The sequence below is a fragment of the Salvia splendens genome, chromosome 5 (assembly GCF_004379255.2).
Source record: "Salvia splendens isolate huo1 chromosome 5, SspV2, whole genome shotgun sequence".
Classification (NCBI taxonomy): Eukaryota; Viridiplantae; Streptophyta; class Magnoliopsida; order Lamiales; family Lamiaceae; genus Salvia; species Salvia splendens.
In genome coordinates, this window is record NC_056036.1 from 12,322,254 (window position 1) to 12,342,615 (window position 20,362).

The 20,362-nt window shown below is 37.9% G+C and overlaps 1 protein-coding gene across 1 annotated transcript; it reads right to left on the bottom strand.

The window, feature by feature from the left end:
• Positions 1-5,946: 5,946 nt before the first annotated feature.
• On the bottom strand, positions 5,947-6,990 carry LOC121802486 (lectin CPL-like). The gene has a single exon (XM_042202166.1). It carries the CDS (start codon positions 6,924-6,926, stop codon positions 6,111-6,113), a length of 816 nt encoding a protein of 271 aa, XP_042058100.1. The 5' UTR covers positions 6,927-6,990; the 3' UTR covers positions 5,947-6,110.
• Positions 6,991-20,362: the final 13,372 nt, after the last annotated feature.

A 20,362-nucleotide genomic window follows, 5' to 3' on the forward strand; every position in this document is an offset into this window, starting at 1 on the left:
ACCTACACGATAAATTTTTAAGGGAATAATTAATTACTATAAATTGAGATATATTTTTTATACCGCTGACAGTTCTCACATAAAAAACCCAATAAAAATAAACTCTATTGACTTAAGAAATTGGTGAGCTGATCGATTGGTCACATTTATATTTTTCATCCAATAAATATACTCTTTGCTTTTGTTGGAATTCAACTTAATTAAAGTGAGAATCAATGTAATATGTGCCCATTAAAGTATTAATTTATGCCATTATTGGAATTATATGCTATTGATTATAAATAAATAAATAATTGCATATTCTTCAACTTATACTACTAAAAAGCAAGTCTAGGTCCTATAAGCATCTAACTATCATCACGTCCAAATGTTGGTTGAACATCGCGCCATAAGAATTCTTAGTGCAATGATTTTTTTTATGTTTCCTCTAATACAATTTTGGTCACCTATACATATATATGTGTATTATCTACAGGACGATACTGTTATGCCATGTAAAACAATATATCATGCCACTTGACCAAGGCAGCAAGGCCGAACTGTTCAAATAAGTACAAAAGGCGAGAAAAGGCCAAGAATCGGGGAGTTGATCAAGGGGGAGTGATCAAGCAGGTAGGCGGGGACCGCTGGCTTCTAGAAGAAGAACACGTGAGGAAATGAGCTGGATATGGCGCACCATTCTGTTATCAAGGACGACGTTCTAGAAGAGGACACGTGCTAGCTTATGAGACGCAAGGACGGAGCTGAGTCAGGAATCTGTTACTCAAAAGCGTCGTCATTCTAGAAGAAAGGGCACGTAGCAATCAATGAGTCGCTCATTCTCAGCATGAGTGAATATTCCCTGTCAAGATCGTTATCCAGCTGGAGGCCGAATCGAACTTATAAATAGAGGGTGTGCCATCACAAAGAGTGGATCCGATACTTTACTTTCCGTCTAGTTTATCTTAGCTTAGTTATCTAGTTTAGTTAAGCTCTCTAGTTTAGTTTAGTTCAGTTCTCTAGCTTAGTTTAACTCTCCAGATAGCTTAGTTAAAAGGGCGACCGAAGAGAGCGTTGCAGAATACTCATTTCTGTTAGCATTATCTTAAGTCTCCCGCTGAGATTCATCTCAGTTTTTACCGCTTTCTTAGTTTTCGAAGTGTTAGCTTAGTTTAAATTTCACGTTGTACTCAGTTTTAGTTTAATCAAAGTTATTTTCGCTTTTAATCCGCACATTTACTTTTCCGCTATCACCTGCAATTCACTTGACTTAGTAGTTAAAGTTCTGTTGATCAAGCTAGCTAGTTTAATTCTGCCTAGAGTAAAAACAGTAGTTAAAACTCCCAAGTTAAAGCGTGGCAGCAGCCAACCCCCCTGTTCACTACTCACACACTCGACACACCAACTTTTCTGTGGGATCGACCCCGAACTTGCCGCTTTACTGTTAAAGTTGTGCAAAATTGGGAGTTTACAAATTAATTTTTTAAGGAAGGAAGAGCGGGAGCAAGACTGCAGTGATTAAGTGGCAACGACATTTGCTAACTGATCCGACCGGTTCGGTTATCATTCCATATAACTTGATCCGCATTCTAATCGCGTTTTCGTCTCTTTCCAAGCCCTTCCAAAATGGCGCCGTTGTCGGGGAAGCACGATGTTACTTTATGTTTGTGCGCAGTGCGTAGGTGTATATAGTTTTATTTCCTTGTTTTCTCATTTTTTGTTTTTCACTGTTGATGAGAAGGTACCAACGCGGTGGACACTGGAATCACCCCTTTCTATACAGAGAGATTAACGCTCATTGGAGAGTCCAGGAAGCCGGAGTTGTCACCACTCGTTACAGAGCCGCATTAGAAGCAGCAGCAGCCGCCGAGCAAAATACACAACCTCCACCACCTGAACAAGCAGAAGCAAAGATGGCCCTCGCCGACAATGACTTTGGAATCGGTTCTTTACACACTCATGATGACATGGAGCCTACATATGCCATTGCCGCTACTCATGGGATGCGGACCATCGCGATCAAACCGGGAGTACTGGCCGTTTTGTCCCACTTCTACGGTCTTTAGAAGGAGTGTCCGTACGCTTTTCTGGAGGAATTCTGCCGATACTGTGACATTCAACGCGTGCCGGCTGGATCCACATCCGAAGATTACAGGCTTAAGGCTATTCCCTTTGTTTTGAAGGGCGATGCGAGTGTCTGGCTGTCAAGGCTGCCAGAAGGTTCCATCAGGACATGGGTTGAGTTCCGCATGATATTTCTCGATCGCTTATTCCCAGCATCGAAGACAAGTGCCCTGAAAAAGGAGATTACAGAGGCTAGGCAGGAGTACGACGAGCCCCTCGGCCAGTATTGGGACAGATTCTAAGGTTTGGTTCAAGCATGCCCAAACCAAAAGATGGAGGAGAAGGAAGTCTACTCTGTTTTCTACAGTGGACTCACTGTGGATAGCAAGAACGACCTCAACCTCGCAGCTCAAGGGGACTTCTCGAAAACCGCATTTAGCCAAGCCAAAAATATCCTGGAGAGGCTTATTGAGGCCAAGCGGTCGTATGAGACATCTCGAGGGCAGTATAGGAGAGGAGCAGTGCACGTGGCAGAGGCGCGGAACGATGAAAAGTTGTAATCTCGATTTGAGCAAATGGAAAAGAAGCTGCTGGAGGCAGTAGAGAAAGCCAGACCGCCTACACCAAAAGAGCCACAGTATGTGCCGCAACCGTCACCACCAGAAGAACATCACTACTATTACTGCGAGTTTCCCCCTGAGGCAGAGCCGCAGGCCCAAGTAAATGCCGTTGGCCACTGGAACGCAAATGGCAACTGGATCCAAGGGAAGCAGAGAGATGCTCCATGGAGGGATCACCCAAATTTCAGGTGGACTGATCAGAATCAAAGCCAACCGCAACCACCCTCGACACATCAGGTACAAACCTTAGATGGGTAGTCCAACTGGCCTGCTCGAATCCAGGATAGGCTGAACACTGGAGGGAACAGAATGCAGGGAGGTCAGGCAAGGTGGTCAAGTGGACCTCAAAGGAACTGGTCAAGTGGAGGACAGTCTAACTGGTCAAGCCAACAACAGGAATGAGACTAGGGGTACCAGCATCAAACCCCTCAGTTTAGCAATCAGGGAAGACAGTCAAACAATCAACTGGTGAATTATGTCCCGCAGTACCAAAGAGGAAACCAACAAGGGAACTCACAGTATTTCCAAGGGAACCAGCAAAATCATTTCCCCCAGATTCAACCGAAACAGTATGGAATGTCTGGCTACTACAAGCAAGGCCATGGGGGAGGCCGATTTAATCAGAGGTATAACAGGCAGCAAAATGAAGGCCCAGGAGATGCGATAATCTCGCATCAGCCCCAAGATGCAATGCGAGAAATACAAGGTTCGGTTCGGTTTTTTGCCAAAACCGAACCAAAATCGAAAAACCGAATTTAGTTCAAAATCCAAACCGAACCGAACCTGAAAAACTGAAAAACCGAAACCGAAAAACTGAAAATCGAACTTAAAAAACCGAAAAACCCGAACAAAACCGAAAAACTCGAAAAAAAAATCGAAAAACCTGAAAAAATAAATATAATATAAATATATATTTATATATGTGTATTTTATTTTATTTTATATATACTAATAGAATGTTTATATATAATATAAAATTAATAATACATATAATATATATTATATAGTAGAATATATTAAAAGAATATATATATTATATATAATATAATATATTAAATTAATAGAATATATATATAATTCGGTTTTTCGGTTTTTTGATTTTTTTCTTCGCCCGAACCAAACCAAACCGAAAAACCGATTTTTTTTTAATTTTTAAAACCGAACCGAACCGAAAAACCGAAAAAATCGAACCGAATTTCAAAATTTCGGTTTGGTTCGGTTCGGATATTCGGTTTCTGGTTTTTTTGCTCACCCCTAGAGGGCTGCACTCGAAATGCTTACAAAGCAGTTGTCCCAGGTAGCCATGTCATTAGGCGAGCTGAGAGGGAATGAAGGAAAGCTTCCAGTCATAGTGCAGCAACCTACAGGACGAGAGAATGTCAGTACAATCTCTCTGAAATCGGAAACGGTTTGTCAAAGTTCATCTGCGAGTTTTCCAGCACCTAGATTCAATCATAACGGAAACTTTGAGTCTATCGCCCTTGATCAAGTCATAAAAAAGGCAGAGTCTAGCACCCGTGAACAGGTTGCTGAGAAAGGGAGGATGGTCGAAGCAGAAAAGGAGACCGGTGTAATCCAACCCAGTGAGTTCCCACCAAAGAAGACCGACCCAGGGGTATTTACGCTCCCAATTTCCATCAGAAACGTCCAAATGAAGCAAGCAATGTGCGACTTAGGGGCTTCCATCAATATTATGCCTTATTCTATATACGAGAAGCTGAAAGATGCTAAGCTTGTCAAAACCGATATGGAGATACAGCTAGCAGACGGGTCTTGCATCTACCCCGAAGGAGTCCTGGAAGATGAACTTGTCAAGATAAACAAGTTCATGTACCCCACCGACTTCTTCGTCATAAAGACGACAGAGCCAGGAGCGGAAGAGTCTGTTGGCATCCTTTTGGGAAGGCCATTCTTATCCACAACCAGCACAGTTATCGACGTCCGCCAAGGGACGATGAAACTGAGTTTTAATGGAGAACAACTTACCTTCGAAATTGATAAAGCTATGAAGAAGCCACGGGACAACGAGAGCATTCAAACAGTAGACACTATCAGCCCTCAAAAACAAAAGTATCCGGAAAAGAAATCCTTAAAAGAACCACCCTCTGGTTCCGCTGAAGGTGAATAGCTCAAGAGAGAGGCAGCGGAATGGTTTGATACGGCGATGACTGGAGAAATGGACAATCATGCCATTAGAAGGGCAATTATGGAATTTTGCCAGCCGTCAAAACCAGCCGGGTCAAGAGAGATTACCCAACTAAGAAGGGTCGGGAAACCACCTGACCAAGCCGTCCCATTGAAAGGAATGTTGAAGGAAGATCCCTCGCCTACAAGGCAACTACTTTCCTTACCAGCATCGCCGATGACTTTCAATAGCCTTACCAGCCAGGCCAATCAAAAACTAGTCAAATCAAACCTGCAAGAACAAGGAGGACTGATGATAGAAGAACTGAGGCTGAGTCAAGGGATAGTCAATTGGAAAACGCATGCTTTGATAGAAATTTACCCGGAGCTGTATATGCATCCCATTCTAAAAAAAAGAGAGGCGTCCCACATTGATCGACAACGCAGATTTAGCCCCGCCCTGAGATTGGAAGAGTTCATGGTGGGGGAGGAAGAGTTACTCTTCCAGTGTCAACCGAAACTGACACCCACGAGGCGGAATTCGAATTGGGCAGACTCTCTAACAATCAAGGCATTGCACACGCGGGCAGTAAAACTCCCATGCTCTACCGACCAGGAGGAGGTCAGAACCTTTTTGGGACGCGCCGGAATCTATAAGAGATTCATCAAGAATTTCACAAAGATAGCCCAGCCTCTGACGAAGCTTTTCCAGAACGACATAAAGATTGAATTCTTTGATGCCTGCAAGGCCGTGTTCATATTTCTGAAGTACCGATTTGTAAGCTTTCCAATTATACGCGTCCCCGAGACTCAAATTAATATATGCTCTGATTATATGCTTTCAGTTATAAATAAATACTCTAAATAATTGCATATTCTTCAATGTTATACTAAAACCATGTCTAGGTCTTTCATGATTCATGAATTTGACTCTCATCACTTTCATATGATCCATAAGGGCTCTTACTCAAATGGTTTTGATGTTTTTCTCTAGTGTGGAAACTTCTGAGCCAAGCGACTTTCCTCACAACAAACATTGCTTGCAGTTAGCTTCCAATGCATCCATCGTCAATGTACTAGTATTAGTTTTCATTGTGGAGTTTATACTTTCATCATCATATAGTCAAAGAATTAATTATGTGAAAATTTCGACCAAGAATAATAAAAACTAATAGTAGTAATTTCATAAAACCAGTGGTACATACATGCCATACATAATAACATACACACAAATGGATGAGACCATCATCTTATTTTAGGGACTCAACGAGAGAAAACTCAATCGCTAGTCCTTATTCACATCGCATACTTGACACAATAAAATCACACATACTGGCGAATTTTGGCGTCGCCGTTGCCTTCTTTCACAAGGGTGGAAGTGAAATACCACGATATGAGGTCGTGAACGGCGATTTGCCCTCCGGTGGATGCGGATATCCCGACCTCAACCTGCTGAGGGAGAATGGTGCTCAAGTCGTACACATAGCTCACCTCAAAAGTTTTTGAGCCTGCCGTCACGTGAACTCTGATCACTTTCGTAGCTTCCTCGTAGTCGATGCTGGCAGTCACTTCCTGCCCGATTAATGCGGTGCCGACGTCGGTTGTGTTTTTGGAAACATTTGATCCAATGTCAATGCCAACATGACGATAATTCGGATCCACTCCGCCGTTAACGAAGATGTCAAATTCCACGGCAAAGACGGACGGATTTTGACCGGATGAGTCAAAGATTCCAAAGCTGCCGCCGGTGAAACCGACTGGGGATCCAACGGGCTGGACGAAGAAGGTGAAGCCATCGGCGGGGTTTGAGTCGCCGCTTTTGGGGTTGATGATGAATTTTACGGTGGTTTCGAGGTCGACCTGAGCTCCTGCTTCCCAAAATTGGATCGGCTTGGAATACACGTCTCGGCCAACGCGGTATTGCAACGGGTTGCCTGAGCTGTCGGTGTTGGTCAAGCGGAGGTAGGTGGAGTCGGAAGGGAAGTGGGCGTCGCCTTGGTAGATTAGGTCGGTTGGCTTCGGGCCGCCATAGAAATCATACGTGAAGGAGGTTGTCTGCGACCATGCCTTGTTGGCGGTGGCAAGGAGCAAGGCTATGCAGGATAGAAGTGGAATTAGGGTTTGAAGAAGCCTTGCCATGGCTTGATTAGGTTGTTGTTTTTTGCTTTGGATTTGGTGGATGCTTGTGGCTTCTCGAGCTTCTATTTATAGTAGTCCAGGGCCTATAAAGTTTTTTAAAATATTATAAATGTGATATGGAGTGCTATATATGTTTTCGACTTTATCAATAATACTATATAGTGGAGTAATTGGTAGTAATTGATTACATTATGTCCTAAGTATTCATTTAAATATATAGTGTAAGGAAAGTGGGACACTGCTATTCGTGTAAATAGCCTCTTATTTTCATGAGGATTTTATCGAAATCTCAATTATAAATTTGGATAAAGAAATTTGCAAAAAATGGAGTATAATTTAATGTCATGGGCTCATGGCTCAATCAATATATAGTGGCTTGAGTTCAAGGCATATACATTTCCTTTTTTTATCATAAATTTTTATTTTTCTTAAAATTAATTTATCATTCCATATTTAGTTATATATATTTGTAATAATATAACGATTCGACTAGTGATTAATTAGTGTAACCAGTTAAACTTAATATCTGTAGCTTCGCTAGTTTAGTAAATGGTCTGGTTTTTAAAACATCGTGTATATCCTACTAAATTGTACTGACCATGTTTGTCATTTCGAATACTCCATTCGTCCCACAATAAGAGTCACACTTGGTGTGGACACAGTTTTAAAAAATATAAAGAATGGTGGGTTGGAAAAATGAGTGGAATATGAATTTCAATTTTTATAATTATTTTATAATAATACGTGAGTGAAATGAGTTAGTGAAATGTAAACCTATTCACTATTTATGGTAAAAATAAAATATAACTCTTATTGTCAGACTAAAATGATAAAGCATGACTCTATTATGAAATGAAGATAGTAATATTTTTGTACATATACCGGTCAATATAAAAATCAATCCACGAGATATGCAAATCTAATATCGTACATTAAAGTTATTTGGGTGAAGAAAAAATTCATTCCACGACAATATGCAAAAATCTGATATACTCATAATATAGAGAAAAAATCGAAGGCGGCCATTTCTGAAATGTCGTGATTATCGTTAAGTGTCAACTCATCCCACCTATGCGCAATCATGGTTTTATTTAAGTCATATTAGTCATATTAGTGATTATCGTGAAGTGTCAACTCATCCCACCTATGCGCAATCATGGTTTTATTTAAGTCATATTAGTGTTTGTTTAAGTCATATTTATTATATAAGAGCTCTCCAACCAGAAAAAGTAAATGAAAGAGGTATATCATCTATTTACTTTTTCAAAAAATAAAATATACCATTTAATAAAAAATACATTTCAAAGGAAAAAAGGTATATAGAAAGGTAAATGATTTTTTAAAAATAAAATAATACTACAAAATGCATTAAAAAATATAAAGTGCAATACTTTCTCCCTTGGAGAATGATTTTTCATGAAAAGAAGGCGAATATGGTAGTTATACGATTTTACATCTCCATTGATGGAGAGGTAAAGATACATCTTCAAAATAGGAAAATGTATAATACCTTCTCAAATACCTCGCTCATTAGAGAATGATTTTTTCATCCAAAAAAGATAAATATGATAGTTATCTAATTTTACTTCTCCCCTTGGAGATGCTCTAGAGATTATATTAAAAAATTACTAAGAGCATTGTTAGAGTTTTGTATATTAGAAATCACTTTTCGAATGATTGAATACTGTAATAACTCTTATTTTATTTTTCAACGAATAAAACGGATTATTTTTATCATAATGTTGTTATGTTTTATATTTAACGGTTGTTTTATTACATGTTTAAATGTATAAGAAACTTAACAAAGTCTAAGTCTTTGTTTTAGTAGGCCGGTTGTGGGCGTCGTCTACTTTAAGGTAACACGGTCAGTTCTGGACAAAGAAAAAGAAGAATTTTACAACCTAGATAGGCTTTGACTACCTATCGAGAAATGTTGCAATGTCAGTCCGATTGTTTCTAAGCCTTAGTGAAATAAGATGACATTGGTGTGGTCTAGCACTGAACGGATCTAACAGCAAGACATGTCTTCATGTTATCTACTGAAAGACGAGGTCTTGATAAATAAGTATTTCTTAATCTATATACGTTAGCATTGAGCATACGATATTGATTATGCACTACTTTGACTTATCAAATGGTGCGGGTTTTTCGTAACCCAATAAGCCTGATATATTGGGTGGTGGTGATTAATATCTAGCGGTGCTAGGATTTCTATTATGTAGAAACGCACTCGAGGGGAGTCTCGTTTGATAATGTCCTCAAGAGGACTGTGAAACAAGGTTTTATTATTCGGAACCTAGCTAGTTGGAGTTTGATTACTCTATGAATAATAAATAAGTGTTTCGTGCTAAGTCCACTCTTGAAATTAATAAGAAATTAATTAATTTTCGTCCATAGCAGACAATAATTAATTAATGGAGATTTCTATCTTAAGTGCAGGAAATAAATATTTTATTTAAAATGGAAACCCGGATTACTCGTAATTTCGGATTTGGATCGGCAGTGCAATATTATTTCTGTAGTGGCTGCAAATAATATTCCAATATAAGCTTGTATTAAATTGTTGGTCAATTTAATTAGTCCTAAGATAATTGAGGGAGACCATATCCAAAACCTTCCATAGATCTCTGTCTGGACCCAATATGAACTAAATATAAATAGGAGAATAAAGGAGAAACAGATACACAATATGTTTTTATTTGAAATTTTCGTCCAACACACACAGTGAAGGGGATCGAATTTTTTAGCTCTCATCCGTGAGAATTTCTGTCTTCTTTATTCGAGTCCTAGTATTCTGGTGAGATCAGCCCACACTGATATCAGAATACGGTTCGGGAACCAGTCAGAAGATCCGTGGTCGAGTATTGAAGATCGACACGTGGAGAAGTAGCAAGCCATCCGCTATTCTTTGGAGAATCAATAAGGTACAACTTCTGCTCCGTAGAAAAGCATGTTTTAGGTTTCAATTAATCAAAAGCATGTTTTAATTTAAGTTATGAGCATGATACATGTGATAATTGCGCAAATAGAATTTGTCTCAATAATCTGCTAAATAGATCTAGTTCTCTGATTTATTCATGCTTCCGCTCCCAACCCCATCAAGCATCTCCAAGGGGAGAGGTAAATGGAGAGGTCAACTAATATAACTTCCATATTTACCTTTTTCATGAAAATCATTCACCAAGGGGAGATGTATTTGAAAAGGTATTATACCTTTTTCCATTTTGAAGAGATATCTTTACCTCTCCATTGATGGAGAGGTAAAATCTTATAACCACCATATTTACCTTCTTTTCATGAAAAATCATTCTCGGGAAAGGTATTTGAGAAGGTATTATTACACTATGTTTTTAATGCATTTTGTATGATTATTTTATTTAAAAGAATTAATTTACCTTTATATATACCTTTTTCCTTTAAAATATGTTATTTTTAGAAGGGTATATTTCAATTTTTAAGAAGATAAATATATGATATATTTTATATACCTTCCCACTCCTACACACTGCCACTTTGTACTCAATCATCTACATAACTTCAATTTCCGACGAATCAAAGTATAATTCATTTTATTATGTTCTAAATATTCATTAACATAGGGTAAAGAAAATATAACATTGCTATACATGTACTCTCTCACTTTGTGAATAGGAGTCCGAATTTTCCATTTTATTTTGTCAGCAAACAGGAGTCTCGATTAATTTTTACTATAGATGATAATAGAGTCTCACATTCTACTAACTCATTTTACTCACATCTCATTTAAAATTAATATATACAAACGAGATTCATATTCCACTACCTTTTTCACTCATTTTTCTTAACATTTCTTAAAATTCGTGTCGACTAATCCCGTACTATAATTCATTACATTATGTTCTAAATATTCATTAACATAGTGTATAGAAAATATAATATTGCTATACATTTACTCCGGTTGTCAACGAATAGGAGTCTCATTTTTCCATTTTAATCAGTTCACGAATAGAAGCCCAATTTATTTTTACTACACATGAATAGAGTCTCACATCCACTAACTCATTCTACTCACATTTCATTTAAAACTAATATACACAAGTGAGATTCATATTTCACTACCTTTTTTCCAACCCACTTTTCTTAACAATTCTGAAAATTCACGCCGCCAAGAAATGAGACTTCTAATGGCGGACGGAGAGAGTAATAAAGAATCTCGAGTTTTCAAGATAATATCATAAACTTCAATCAATTTGCAATTTCTACCCAAATAAAAATTCGACCAAATTAAACTTTGTCACCATTTGACTCGGCACGGGTTTTAGGAAATGTAATAGAAAGTGGGTTGAAAAAGTTAGTGGCATGTGGATTCTACTTTTATGTACTCCCTCTATCCCATTAAAAATGAAATGTTTTCCTTTTTGGATTGTCCGATTAAAAATGAAACTTTATTAAAATGGAAACACCGTCCTCTCTACTTTTTCATCTCTCTTACTTTATTCTCTCTTCATTAACTTATAAAACAACACTACATAAAATCTCGTGCCTAAAAGCAAATGATTTATTTCTAATGGGACGGAGGGAGTATTAGTTTTATGATATAATTTGTGTGGGAATGAGTTTGTGTGGGAATGAGTTTTACCATTACCAAAAATGGTAAAAGTGAAAGGCGATAAATTTTTAGGGACGAAAGAAAATGAAAATGCGTGACAATTTTTCAGGGACAGAGGGAGTACTACTATAGTAAAAATATACTAGTAAAAAAAATTATTCTATGTCGTTCCTAAAACATCTATCTTGTTGGAAAGGACAGAGATATACTTTATCTGTCACATAAGAATATGCATTTTTCCTTAATAGTATGCTCCACAAAAATATGCACATTCTAATTTTGGTAACTCCTTTTTTTTATTGGAATAAGACTCATTCTTCACTAACAAAATTTTAATTACTTTTCCTTTCTAATTTAATGCATTAAAACATGTTTCCAACCATACTTCTATGGGACGACCCATAGAATATACTACAAACTATAAAAATATACTCCCTCATAATATGTGACATGTTTGGGGAACTAGTGCTGACACCCGCGCTATGCACGAGACATAAGATTTTTAAATAATGAAGATAAATTATAAAGTAAGTAAATTTGAAAAAAAGAGGACAATAAGAATATAATAATGTATACGGTTAAGAAGGTGTTTAATTACAATAAGTATTCACAATATTATAAACACATGAAAATATTATAAACAATAGGAGTAACAAAAAGAGAAATGTACTCCTCCCAACTCACTCTAAATGAAACAGTTCACATTCGAAAAACGATTTTATACATCTTTAAATTATGATATGAGCGGAGTAAAATAAAATAAAACAAATGACAAAGGGGTGATGTGTAAATAAGGATCAAGGAGTAAGAGTTAGTTAGAATAAGATATAGTACAAAAAAAGGAAAATGTGCGATTAAAGATCAAAGAGGAAAAATCCAAACATTAAATTATATGACCGTATATTTTTCAAATAGTGAGTACTTTTCGAGTATTTACAAAATATCAAATAATGTAGGACTTCAGAAGGAGATCTTATATTAGGAATCTGGATATTCCCATTCATACAACAAAGTGAATATCTTGGATTATTCGCGTTATTTGGTTTGCTAAAGCGTTTCTCAAATGAAAAGAATGCACCACGATGTGAACACGTTTACCAAACATAGACAATATCCCAATATTTTGCAAAAGAAAAAATAAGGAAAATATTAAACAAATAGAAAGAAATTAAAAAGAACGAATCAAAAGAAATTATAAAGTGAATACATAAATAAAAGTTTTCACAATCAATATATTTAACTTTGTTTTTAAAAAGGTTAAAAATACCTCCATCTTGATTTAAAATAAACGAATGAAAATTATTGTTATTAACAATGCATAAATTACGTTGATCAAGAACAACATCACCTATAATTACGGGACTTTGAATGGAACCACCAACATCGGCTACACAAAAATAAATTAATTTTAGTAGGATCGAAGACAACAAAATATAATTAAATAAAAGAAGGAATCAAAAGAAATTATATAGTGAATACATAAATAAAAAATATCTTCATCCTGATTTAAAGACGAGGAATGGAAATTAGTTTTATTCACAGTACATTAATTACACTAATCAATTAGTAGGATCGAAGATAACGAAATATAATTAAATTAATAATTTATAATTCAAATAAGAAATCTTAAAAATAATTTATTATAATAATTAATAACAAATAGCAAAATTATTAACTTAAACAATATTAGAATATATAAATAGATCAAATAAAAACGGGCTTATTGCATTGCTAATTTATGGTGTCATAAAACAACAACCCAAAATAATTAATTACTAAACGTAGTATAAATTTTATTTTATTTTATTTTAATTTCAATATTTAACGCACAAAATAACATTACAAAAATTTTTTTTGCTGTCAATAGAAGGTATCATCTTCCTTAGACGAAAATAACATAATATAAATAGTTTGAATGAAAACAAAAAAATATTTCTAATGTTAATAGTATGGTTGAAGTAGTATTAAATTATATAACTAAATTGAGAAAAAATATGATTTAAATTTGCTAAAATTGATATCAACAATTTTTACTTGATTTACATAGAATAATAAAAGTAAAGAAATAAAATTTGAAAGTGGTGGGTGACTTGTCGGTTATTGCAGTTCAATCTCCTCACCACCATCTCAATCTTTTTCTTGGTAAACAAATACTCCCTCCGTTCCTTGTTAATAGAGACATTTCTTTTCGACACGTAGTTTAAGAATATTGTGTTAAGTGAACGGTGAATAAAGTAAGAGAGATGTAGAGAGAATAAAGTAAGAGAAAAGAGAAAGGGTTACTTTTTTTTTATCAAATATAGAAATGACTCAATTAACCTGAAACTTCCAAAAATGGTAAAATGACTCTATTAACATGGAACGGAGGGAGTATTAAACAACCTCTTCTCTCCCTCTCTTCATTCATTTCTTGTTCAGCCTTGTCATGTCTCTCTGCGTGGATGAGATGCCCGTGGAGCTGCTTGGCTAAATTCCACGAATGTACGTCATGGGAGATGATATCCGCCATTTGTACCCGAAAAAAAAACTTTTCCAGTGATGGAAAAGACGCGAGAGGAATTCGCGTGTTTACTTAAAACACGCAATACGCTCATGCGTGTATGCCTCAACACGCAACACGCTCATGCGTGTATGCCAGGAGCTCGCGTCTTTGCCTTCTCCAAATCTCCGCCTTTATCGGGATGATTCTTGATCGCGGATTTGCGATACGCCTTCTTCAGATCGAGGATTTGCGATACGCCTTCTTCAGATCGTCATGTGAAGCATTCTTCTGCACTCCCAATGCTTCATAGTATTTGGTATTATCGCTTTTCTTCGGCGCTCTCCCGAACATCTCCGCTGCTCTGTAAATCCTTCAAAATCAATTGAAATTGAATCGATCAAACAAGCACAGTAAATCGGCTTCTGCATTCTGGACTGGAACGTAACCAAGGCAAACACGCGAGCTCCTGACGCGTGTTTCAAAGCAAACACGCGAGCTCCTGATGCGTGTTTCAACTAAACACGCGACCTCCTCTCGCGTCTGTATTGAGGCATACACGCGAGTTCCTCTCGCGTCTTTCCCATCAATGGAAAAGTTTTTTTTCCGGGTACAAATGGCGGATATCATCTCACATGACGTACATTCGTGGAATTTAGCCGGAGCTGCTTGTCGAGGCTCTTCAGATCTATCTGATCCGCCCTCACGAATCCGCCGCTGGTGTGAACGTCCCTTTCCACCATTTCTCCGGAAAGCGCAGTTGCGGCGTCAGTGGAGCTTCCGGTGGAACGCGCAATAAGCGACGACCTTCAATGGCTAAAAGGTAATCGATATCCTTTTCAAAACACTAGAGAAATTAATTTTCTATAGGATTCTCAAAAATTGGTCAAAACCCTAACAGATCTGGGGCAAAAATTCTCTCTCTCGTCAGATTTTTGACAAATTCCCTAAAATATTGAGAAAACGGTGGAGAAATTGAAGGGATTCATGTGGCTATTAGAAATGAGCAACTCACCCCTTAAAAGACTAAGGAGGAGGGTTATCCACTCTTATATAGATGAGATAAGATTATCACCAAATCGATGAGAGACAGAATTTAGAAAATTTTAACACGCTCCTCACGTGTGGGCCGGAATGACACATCGGACTTCCATCACGTGGGTAGACAAGAGAAGAGATAAAGAGATAAAATCCATCATTGACTTGGGCCCGTTCTGATACCAGGGATTATATTTGGGCCAGACCAGGGATCTATGGAGGATTGAATTGGGTCATAGTTCTGACTTTCATTAATTAAATTAAAACTAATTTAATTCAAGCCCAAACTTAAATATTTTTATCATCCACTATAGATACAATATTGACTGCCCGTCCAAACCAAAATTACGAGTATTCCGGGACTTCCTCTTTAATTAAATCATTTCCCGTGTTTAAGATCTAAATATCCATTAATTAATGTCAAGTTTGTTATATGAATTTTATTAATTAATTTTTTTTTCTAAGAGTGGTTTAGTTTAAAAACTTTATTTATTATTCATGGAATAAATTCCAACTGACCAGTTTTCTGAATAATAAAACTTTTTTTCTAAACACCTCTTGAGGATATTGTCATACTGGACTCTCCAGCACACGATTCATTGCAATAACAATACTAGTACCACTTAGACATTAACGATCATTACCCAATCTATCAGGATTCTTGGGCAACGAAATACCCTCACCATTTGATAAGTCAAAGTAGTTTTCAATTAATATCATATACTCAATGTTATGTCAACAATGATTAAGAAATGACAATCACCGAGACCTCGTCTTTCAGTAAATAGCCAAGAAAGACCTATCTCACTGTTTGATCCTTTCAGTGCTATACCACACCGACGTCGTTCATTTCCTTAGGTAAGGAAACTTTCGGACTGACGTCGCAACCTTTCGCGATAGGTGGTCAAAGGCTATCTAGGTTGTAAAACAATTTTCCTTCTGCAAGAACCGACAAGTTACCTACTGTGAACGTCGCTCACAACTTGTCTACTGTGCAGAAGACTTAGACTCATTTTGCTTAAACTATGTATTTAAATGGAAAACATATTTCAACATCTCATAAATACATAAGCAATCCATAAGCAAAAGATATTGAAACAAAATATACTTTCTCATAAAATGGTAAAAATGAATAAAAGAGTTATTACGTATACAAGTATTCGAAAGATGCTTTCGGTATACTAAATTCTAACACAAATTGCATTGGAAATAGATAATTGCTATTGTTTTACGGGAAAGATTTTTGTTTATTTAATAGGTTGTCACTCTCTCTCTTTATCTGTCTCTCGGTCCCTCTCTATGTCTCATTTTTCATGTTCTAATATTGTGATTTTATTCCCTGCCTTTATGCTGATACCACATGTACAATTTCTTTCATAATTTCGAGTATATACTCCTACATGATAGGTTAAATATGAATACTAACATATTTTTAATATTTGTTCAGGTATCAATTGCATTGGGAAGAGCTGAAAAGATGTTATCAAATTTAATATATAACATTGGGAAGAGCTGAAAAGATGTTATCAAATTTAATACCTATCAATATATATATTTATTGTAATAGAATATTAATTTTCACAAAAGCCTATGCAAGTCTAAAACACAGGCTGCATCCTACCACACACACTTCTAACAGCATCTCCAATGGCGGACGTCCGGTCCGATATCCGGTCGGACGTCGCGACGGGCGACCTGGACGTCAGCCATTGTGGCGTTTAGGGTCGGATACGGACGTCCCGTGAGGACGTCGGGTGTCCTCGGACGTCCCTGCGACGGGCGGGCGGACGTCCGCCACTGTGGCAAGGGTCGGACGTCCCGCTCGGACGTCCGAAATTTTTTTATTTTTTTAAAACCCTATATATACGGCTCGTTGAATTTCATTTCATTTGCACCACTTGTTGTTAACAAGTTTCTCTCTTCTTTTACTACAAATTTCATTTCTACTTTTAATGGAGAACGATAGGAACTCCCTGGCCACGAGCGAGTCGCAGACTTCGGCGTTTCCCATCGACCTGGAGGGAAACGTCAGCGGAAATGCGACAACGGTACCGGGAATGGGACAGATGGGGGCATGGGTGGGATGATGTCCCCTTATATGTACAATTGGATGGGACAGATGGGTGGTATGATGCCCAGGGCAGCCGGGATGGGGGGTATGACCCCAAATATGATGATGCCGGGGATGGGGATGGGGGGCATGACCCCAAATATGATGGGGGGCATGACCCCAAATATGATGATGACGGGGATGATGGCGGGGATGATGGCGGGGATGATGCCGGGGATGATGCATGTGGGAGGGGGTGGCAGGGGCCCTGAACCACTAGCGGACGATGTCTATCGGCCGGTTGTGGATATGCAGTCTACTGATACCCCTTCCACTTATGTTCCGGATACTCAGTTCACCGGCATAGACACTTTCTCTTTTGAGGAGTTGGGGATATCTCCAGTCAGGCAGACGCCCGATGATATGAGCAGGGGCAGGGGGAAGAGACGTGGCAAGGGCAAGGGGAAAGCCCCAGGGTCTTCCTCACGAACGGTGGCAGAGGAGGAGGATGAGGAGACGGGAAAGAGGACGATCTGGAGCCAGTGGGAAAACGTCGCGCTTGCGAAGGCTTGGATTGCAATTGTCGAGGATCCCTATGTCGGTGCCAACCAGCATATTGACAGACTGTGGCATCGGATCACTGAAGCCTACCACACACACAAACCGGCTGGGGCGAAGCGTCGCCTTCCCGAACAAGAGGATACTGAAGGATGTCATCGATGGATGTCGGTGCGATTTGGGGATGCCCCCCATTGGAGATGATGGCGCCGAGATTAGCGGAGGGGACGACGGGGGCAGCACAGGCAATGGTGACGGCACGGGCGACGGGGGCGGCACGGGCGACGAGGACAGCGCGGAGTGAGCCGGGGATGTTGGATTATGTATTTTTCTTTTTTTGAATGACTATGTATTTTGCTTTTTTCTAACTATGTTTTTTTTATGTTTTATGAATATGTATTTTTGCCCGTATTTTGCTTTCCCGTATTCCGTGTCAAAATTATATTTCCGTTTTTACGTAATTAAATTATTGTGATTTTTTTTATTGCGGGATGTCCTAGTGGGAAGGGCGGACATAGGAGGGGATGTCCTAGTGACGTGGCAGTGGGATGGGAAGTCCTAGTGACGTGGCAGGAGGTGTTTTTGGGATGTCCTATTGGATGTCCTAGTGGGATGTCCGCCCACTGGAGATGCTAACATACAAACAAAGTAGACATGAGCTTTACTTTTAATCAAGTGAATTTTACAATAAGATCAAAAGTTTAAGCTAAGGTGGTGCCAAAATTTTAAGATGTTTCCTGCCAAAAAGAGTACTCCCTCCGTTCCATGTTAATAGAGTCATTTTTCTATTTTGGGAAGTTCCAAGTTAATTGAGTCATTTCTATTTTTAGCAAAAAGTAATTCTTCTTTTTACTTTATTCTCTCTTCATCTCTCTTACTTTACTCTCTCTTACTTTTTTCACCATCCATTTAACACACTATTCTTAAACTCCGTGCCGAAAAGAAATGCCTCTATTAACAAGGAACGGAGGGAGTATTACATTAACTTTAACCAACGGTATAGATAGATTAGACAAAGTAGACATGAGCTTTACTTTTAATCAAGTGAATTTTACAATAAGATCACCAAGTTTAAGCTAAGGTGGTGCCAAAATTTTAAGATGTTTCCTGCCAAAAAGAGTATTACATTAACTTTAACCAACGGTGTAGATAGATTAGATAAGATTTAGAATATGTTGTTTTATGTATTAAGTGAAAAGAGAAAATAATATAGTTATAATAATGTGAAAGAGAACTTTTTCTAGGAAATTAAATATGACATCTTTTATGGGACAAACTAAAAATAAAAGTGTGACATCTATTATGGGACGGAGGGAATATACTTTTCCTCTCAGCGTTCCGCGGTAATGAAGACGTTTCTTTTTGGCACGTGATATAATAAAAATTATATAAAGTGAGTTAAATAAAAGAAGAATAAAGTAGGAAATGAAAAAATTAGAAAAATAAAGAGAAAATAAAATAAGAGAAGGAAAATATGTTAACTTTTGCTAGAAAAGAAACAAAATGACTTAAATATTGATAAATTGAGTACCATTTTAGGACTTTCGCAGTATATAAACGTTGGAATCGAGATTCATCAACATTAATTAAATCAAACCAGCTTAGGGAAATGGGATGAAAGATATAAAATTTTTTTAATTTCAGAGAAGAAAATGGATGTGTCCGCACTTAACTGATTATCATTTAATTAAGAATGAACTATATAAAACATCCCTCGCGTTTCCATTTGTTTTACTCCAGACCCCTGACTTTTAAAAATATCGCCACAAGTCTCTGGCCTTTAACATAATCACGTATCAGGTTTTTTCGGATTAAAAGACCCTTCAGCCCTAAAGGGGCATTATGGTCATACCACAACGATTCTGCATGATGACTGCAACCACTGGCGTGATTTGACGGCAGCGCGTCAGCCGTCAGTTATGATGGGTGCGTCAGCGGCGGTTCAGTCGACATACCACACAATCACGCCACGTATTGAGGACTTCAGACGTGATTTATCAAAATAACTTTCAAAAATTTCATAAGCCTTTTTTCTTCTTATATTAAGCGTAATGCATTTTGAGAACATGTAAGTAAATTAGGTACACACATTCTTAAATCTGTAACCAAATAGTAAAATAGTGTGATCAAAATAAGATGATATACTCTCCCGGTCTGAAACATAAATAAAATAAGATAACCCATTCAATAAAACATAAATAAAATAAGATGCCTCATTTCAATACAGCAGAGTTTAAGGCAGCAATGGCTGCTGGGAAAGTGAAATCTGTAATGGGGCTGCAGAAACCAGCAGCGGCTCCAGCAAAGCAAAGCCCGCCGCCGCAGCCAAATCGCCGTGGTCAACCACCGCCAAGCCGCCGCAGAAGGCCAGCTCCGCCCCTTTCTCGAGCTACTTCCCGCGCGCGTCGGTTCAGGTCCAGCCCCGCTCTCCCGACGCCGCCGAACTCCTCCGCCTCGTCGAGGAATTGCGAGAGAGCGAGTCGCGCCCAAATTAGAGAGTCTGTGTCCATCGATATCTATCTATATGTATAAATCTTTTTTTTTTGGAGTTTAGATGCGTCTGCAACAGTGATGCACCTTTTGTTCTTTATTGGCAATTAGTTTATAATTTCATAGTTGAATTTGAATCTTTTTTCTTATTTAATTTTAAAAGCATACTTTCGTATTTTTCATTGTGATCATGATCCAATACAAATTGCTCTTTTTTTTTACTTTCTGCATAT

Bases quoted from the DNA above. Each gene is read 5' to 3' on its own strand.
- LOC121802486 (XM_042202166.1), bottom strand. From the start codon at position 6,926: ATGGCAAGGCTTCTTCAAACCCTAATTCCACTTCTATCCTGCATAGCC.